The sequence below is a fragment of the Diuraphis noxia genome, unplaced genomic scaffold (genome assembly GCF_037042655.1).
Source record: "Diuraphis noxia isolate RWA-SAM2 unplaced genomic scaffold, SU_Dnox_SAM2 contig0004, whole genome shotgun sequence".
Lineage (NCBI taxonomy): Eukaryota > Metazoa > Arthropoda > Insecta > Hemiptera > Aphididae > Diuraphis > Diuraphis noxia.
Window position 1 is genome coordinate 5,907,947 of NW_028301714.1, and position 7,496 is coordinate 5,915,442.

The window sequence follows — 7,496 nt, forward strand, 5'->3', positions numbered from 1 at the left end:
TTTAAAAATAATTAATAATTAATTTTATTTTAATAGCAAATATCTGTTTTTATCAGCAAAGATATTTAAAATATCATTGCTATTAATATTTTTGGACATATCTTTTTCAATATATAGTATAGAAAGGTTGCTGAATCTATCTTGAAGCATCGATGTCCTTAGCCAAGTTTTTATTTTTTTCATTGCACTGAAACTTCTTTCGCAAGTTGCTGAACTGATTGGTATCGTTAATGCTATTGTAAATAGTTTTTGCAAATTAGGGAATACTGTTTGGTTTTCTGACAAAACTCTTATAACATTAGTTATGTCAATATTCACATCAGAACCAATATTTTGAACTACAACATTTTTTGCTACAGTCATTTCTGAATTAAGACATTCCTTGGATATATTCATTAGAGACTAAAAATTAATATAAAATAATATATTAATAGTTATATTGTCATTTATAAATCAATAGAAATATAGAATAGTATAATTCTAGATATTTACAAGATAATGGTTAATAAAATGAACACTATCATTAAAATTCAGATTGAAAAAATGATCTATGGATGAAGCCATCATAAGACTTTCTGGTGAAAATCGTTTTTTAAAACTTGTAATAACTACATCCATGACAGTATAAAAAAAATTAGTTCTGAAATAATCTTCTGCAGTAGACTGTTTTGTATTATCATTAGATATATATTGGTCACTAGTAGATGTATTGACAACAAAATTTTTTAAAGTATTTGGCCCCATTCTTTTTCTTTTTGATTCTATATGAAAAAAATTAACAGATAATTATTAAAACAAATAATAGCATTATAGCAATAATAAAATTTCGAATGAAGTTTCGATTTTGGGGGGGGTCTATTAAAATATTTGGGGGCTAAGCCCCCTAAGCCCCCCCCCCCGATGTCCGCCTATGCATGGACACATTATGAACTATGGTATGTTCTGAGCACCACAAGTGTTATGATGTGAAAAGTTACGCCGGCAGTATAACAGCCACGAATAATAAAAATAATAATAATAATAAAATATCTTAATTCGTGGTAACAGTATAATTCGCGAATATCGGGAACTTCAATAATTTCAATTATAGATTATAATTTATAATATATTATTGTATATTATTATCTATGACTCCAATGTATTTGTTGCGCACATGACGTCAGCGTCATACGTATTGGTTCAACTACATGATCATAATTCATAAATCATAATATTATTATCTATAGTTATTTCTATCACCAACATTCACTATTATGATGCAGTTGTATTGCACTGTTAGGTACTTCAATAATATTCAATACTACATAACTACAGCGACTGAAGTGATGGCTATCCAATGATCCGTGTGTTGCGCCAGCATACTATAAGATTTCAAAATATAGCTAACATATTTTGGTTCGAGGAAAGATAATAATATGGTACCTAATTATTTATTAAACAGTGACTCATTTTACAGTGAAACATATATTTTGTAATATGATGCACCTTGAACATTAATAATTCATTGTATATTAATTAATTATTAATCATTCAATATAACATGGATTTAAACTTAAAAAATAGAATACCTATACAAATAGCACAAAAAGAGGGGAATTTTTGGTGAAATATTCAAGGCTCCACAGTTTGATAATCAGTTTTAAATCTTATAAATAACTGATTTTTATAAGAAATCCCATTTTTTCCAAATTGTTCATTTAAAAAAAAAAAAATAGGAATTAAAAAATAACAAACGTATTATAAAATGCATTTTATATTAATACAATTTACTATAAACTAAGAACTTCTAGTTCAGAATTCCTACTATAAAAAAAACAATTGCACTGTAATAATAATATATTTGAAAAAAATAATTTTCATGCCTTAAAATATGAGGAATTTAAATAACTTTTTAAAGGTAAAATTTGACGCACTTGTAAAATCAGGACTAATAATAGAATAATATTTTATTCTAAAATCATATGATAATTTAATTATTGAACCTTCAGAGGATAAATTAAAAATAGATTTTCAAGATTTAAATAGTTAAAATAAGAGTTAATATACGAGTATCCAAAAAAGCATATTAAACGAACCTGTCAATTATCAACATCAATATTAATTTTAAAAAATGAAAATATGTATAAGTAACACTGAATTGTGATTGAATATCGCATTGGTGATGTATTGATGAATTTCGTGGTAACTAATTAAATACCTAGATTTTGAAATTGTAATTACTTGTGTATGTGTATTATTATTATGTTTCATTTATAAATTCTTTAACTATCACTCATTCCATAAAAAAAATAAAAAAATTTTACCAATGCAATTCCACTTTTTATGATTCGTATATACGACACACACTATCGATAGTAATAAAATAAAACACTAATTATTGTATATTATATTTAATTAACAATTAATAATATAACATGTTTTTGGGGGTGTGAGATATATTAAATCTTCTATATTAAATTTATTAATTACATATATAAATGCTAAGCCTGAAACCCTAATTAATTTAAGGTCCAGTTACGCCTATGTTGCAGTCCATTATAATTTAAAGAAATTAAAAGCAGGATAGTATACGCATTATATATATGTATAAATATATACATAAATATACTTATGTCTACTTTTATATGGGTTGTTTGAAACCTTGCACAGTGCACACAAAAAAAAAGGACACACGTGAAAAAAAACCTGAACTGACGCCCCTTCATTTTGATACTTCAGAGGAGAATGACAGACACAAAAATACAAACACATCTATTATTATTTATTATTGTAAAATCAATAATATATTCATCGCTCGGCTCAGAATTTAAAATATCATAAACAGTTATAAATAACTATAATTACCTTCGAAACTTGTACTTGTATAAGTAAATAACTACACTTATTATACGAGCATTAGGGTCGAAAATAATAATACAAAACAAACCTATAAAAAATCGGCTGAAAATACCAACCTATAACTTATAAGTGTATTTATACACCATCTAACCCACTAAAAGAATGTAACTATATTATGCAGTGTTCGAATTGTGGGGGGGTGCACAGGGGGACGGAGCTCACCTACTATTTGTTTTTACTTAGATGGAGGGGGGGGGGTACAAACTAATGTCCGAAAATTTTTTTATTAAAATATGAATTTTTAATTGATGTCAATTGTATACAAATTTTACTATTTTTCTTATAAAATTTTTTTTTGATATAGTTTAATAATTTATTACATCTTTTCTACACGGTTTAATATCTATAACCGTGCTTGAAGCAATTTGTTTATATTTAGAAGATATCAACTTAGTGTCTGAAAGTATTACTATATCTATTGTTGATATTAAATATAAATGCTTTGTGGTAGATATAGGTTTAGGTAAAGTAATCATGACTGTACCCAGGGTGGGGCAAGATACTCAAAAAGGAGTATCGAGATACTAGATATTTGATACTTGGCTTTGGAGTAGGTATCGCGACACAAGATACTAGATACTTCTTTGGAATATCGCGATACTATAGATACTCGAATACTCGATACATTTTAATAAAATTATTCACGGGATTTTTAAAAATTATGGGGATGCGCACATAGAGGGGTGCTTGGGGGTGCTTAGCACTCCCAGGTTTAAAATTAGCACCGCATAAACTATTTAAAATATTTATTACATAGTCATATCTTTTGAAATATTATTATATAAATCTGTTTATGTATATCAAGATATTTTGAAAATATCAACAGTTAGTTTATCAGCAGAAATGATGGTTTTAATGAATAGTCTACCAGCCAGCTTTATATATGAAGGCATGAAAAATCAATGTTGTAAAAGTTCGTTTCCAAATGTCTGTAAGCTATTGGGAATAACAATTCCAATTTCTTCGTCAACGTGTGAACGCTCCTTCTCAGCTATGCGTAGATTGAAAAACTGGTTACGCACCAATATGGGCCAAGAAAGATAGAAAGATTTACCAAGCTATCTACGCTTAGCATTGAGAGTGATCTTACCAATAAAATAGAGGGGGAAATTATATTGCAAACATTTGCAATATCAAACAGAAAATTAAATCTTGTCTAACATTAATAATTAATGATTACATGTTATTATAACTTGTAATATAATTACAAAATATTTATTTTTATTTTTAATAAAATTTATAATTATTGCAATGCAATTATTATAGTATTAGGGTGGTGTAGTGGGGGGCTTCGCTCCCCACAGGTCTGTGTACTATAAATTATTTCAGCACCCCCTAAATTCACACCCTATGTGCGCCTATGGATGGGCACTTCATTAAGTAATTAGAATGACAAATAAAATAACAAAAATTGACACTTATTCAGTAATAATAATACAAAATAAAAGGGTACACTATAACGTAGTAACTATTATATAGGTACACTATTAAACAAAATTACGGATATCTAATAAGGTACAGAACTACAGACGTAAAGTCCAATTCAATGTGCGTGTATATATATATATGTATAATATACAAAATACAATATACATCACATATATAACTATATTTTATGATTAATCGGTACTGGGTAAAAAAATTATTTCCAACAACCTACAATATTAAATAAAAATATTATTTTCTGGATTATTAATTATTATTATTATTATTATTAATTTGATAATAAAATCAGAATTGTATTGAAGATATACTGTCCAACCCTGACTCCACCAAGTGTCATTCATTGCATGAAATGATGATTAATAATCATGATGAGTAGGTAGGTTATATAGGTGCAAACAAATCTATAATAATGTATACCTAATATTAATATCACTTTTTATGTGAATTTTGTAATTGTTTATTTTTTAATATTTTATTATGTTCATCATCTTATGTGTATAATATTATGTTTTATTATTCTTTATTACCTTTATGTTTCTTTAATATATAATAAATTACTCAATTACTTACATTTTATATAAAAACCTGTGTATTTTCTATATCTATAATCTATATAAACCTTCAACTCATATAACATAAAATAAGTTAAATCTTATAGTTGTCAAAGTTTAAAAGATCAACAAGAAATAAAACATTTTATAATTATTATCATTGGTATCGTGTACCTATCCAACTATATGTACTGGCAGTACCTATACTGCAATATTTCTTAAAGATCTTGGATAGCATCTTATGGGTATTAGCTAGGTACCTACCTAATAACTTGTAAGAAATGTTACTATATAAAACCACAAAAAATTATTTTTCGGTAATATTGCATTTATGGTACATTATGCAACATTAACATTATATAAGTACTATATTAATATATGTTTAAAACATTTAATAAATAGTATTTTATAATATCGCTGAAGTATTTAGTGGCATTCAAATGTGAAATGATTTTTTAAAATCAACAAATACAAGCATTATTAATAATCGCAGCAATATATGTATGTTATATTAAAATAACAAACTTAGTGATATTACATGTTGAAGCAAAATATTACATACATATAAAATCAATATAATATTGCAGCACAGTGGAAAACCTAAGACCAACATGAAAAAATATATTATTTAAGAATATAGATTATATGTGATATATGAGTCAATTAATTCCAAGAGTTATAACCTGTATTGGCAGTATTTGTTGACAGAGATTAACATATTATAGGTTTATTAATAGGTACCTAATTACGTTTTAACCCAGAAACACGGGCATATACGAAAGAAGAAGTAGGTAGGTAACGAAAATGTTAAGATTCTGTATAATAAGCCAGACATACCACATACCTATTCTCTTTTATTATATAGGAGAAAACTATTAGGTAGAATGGTCCGGACATGCATGGAGAGCAGATGGACAGTTAATTAAAAATGTGCTAATCAATAAAATAAGTAAAACGAGACCCCTAGGACGACCAAAACCCGATATATTAACGTAGCAAGTTGCCAAAGATATAGTAATGATAGACCAGAACGCAATTTTAGAAATATTGTATCATAGAGATGGATGGAGAGAGATTTTGATGGCAGAGCTGGTCCTGAATGCTCCTGAAGCTCGAGGATCCGTTGAAAAGTTAAAAAAATACGTCGCTGCTATAATAATAATATTATAGACCAGACGTTTTGAGGGCACGTAAACAACAAAACAGTAAATATAGAGTGAAAAATTCAATAATATCGAAGTCGCTAGCCATGGATAATAATTTTGCGTTAAAATGCTGAAGTAATATTGTGACGGTGACAATAATAATATGTTAAAGTAACAAAAATTGTTTTCAATAAATGGCAGTCAATCCTTTATTTAGACAGTAGAATGTTGTTGTTACATTGTTAATGCATGTACCTACCATGGTCATCAACTTCAAAACGATATATATTTATGTTTAATGCATCATTATTTAATTATTACTATAACGCCGTCTAAATATAGGAAATATAGGAATTATAGTATATATTATTCATTGTATTATGCTGAACAATATCTTACACCAACTTCCATTACTTATTCCAACATAACAAGAATGTCATGATGTGAAAATAATACTTCACATATAACCCATATAGGAAATAAATAATAATATTAAATATGGTACTGCATAATATGAATTGAACGAATCGTTTAGATACCTACTAAATTATTACCTATAGCTGTGTGTTGAACAATTTCTAACATAGGCAAAACAAAATATATAAGAAAACTTTCACACAAAAAAAAAATGGATTTTTATGTCTTATTATATTTTACATTTTTTTTAAAGCAAAAAACTAAATTGTCACATTGATGTATTAAATTCTGACCAAACATTATTAATGTATTGATTCAGACAAGATCTTTTTTCATCTGCACGTTTTAGAGCAGTAGAATTGTCCAATCTTCAACTTTAATTTCTTTTTTGACGATGTCCAAAATGGATCTGGTTAGAACTTATAAGGGCGTAAAAGGTTAAGAGTTTTCACTACCTACATTTCTTAATAAATTATAAAATATTAGAAAAACTTGAATTATATAATTAGGGTAATTATTATCCTAAACCAGTATTCAACAAAATCAATTTTGTTATTTTATTGTATTTTAATTTGAAAAACACCGAGTACCTATGGTGTTTGTACCTGCATGTTTACGATTTTTTTTTCGATACATTTTGATACAAAAATACACACAATCAGGTAAACCTGATGCTAAAGATGACGTCCATCCCCACTCAGAATTATGTTCAGTACCTACCTGTGCAATGATTTATTGTTAAATTTAACACATTCATTACCTTTTTCTATAGCCAGGCTTCTCTGCTTTTAAAATTTACTACCCCCCCCCCATTTTTAAACTTTGGTCTTCATATTCTTTACAGCACAATTTCATAAGATGCACATTGCTTTTAAATTTAAATTATGTTCCACGCTTATACCACTATTCAGTGGCATTGGACAGATACTAATCAGGTAAATGAACTATACCTTAAGAATTGGGTTGTTGGGTAAAATAATAAAGTTTACTAACTAAGTTTGGTCCATACCAAGGAAACAAAACATGAAACATTGCTGAC

At 27.3% G+C, this 7,496-nt stretch overlaps 1 protein-coding gene across 1 annotated transcript; it reads right to left on the bottom strand.

Moving 5' to 3' along the window:
- Positions 1–24: 24 nt before the first annotated feature.
- Positions 25–564, bottom strand: LOC149055555 (uncharacterized). Its single transcript, XM_089227897.1, has 2 exons — positions 493–564; positions 25–402 (listed from the first exon to the last, which is right to left on the bottom strand). The coding sequence occupies exons 1-2, from the start codon at positions 562–564 to the stop codon at positions 25–27; spliced, it is 450 nt and encodes a 149-aa protein (XP_089084023.1).
- Between the last annotated feature and the right edge of the window lie 6,932 nt (positions 565–7,496).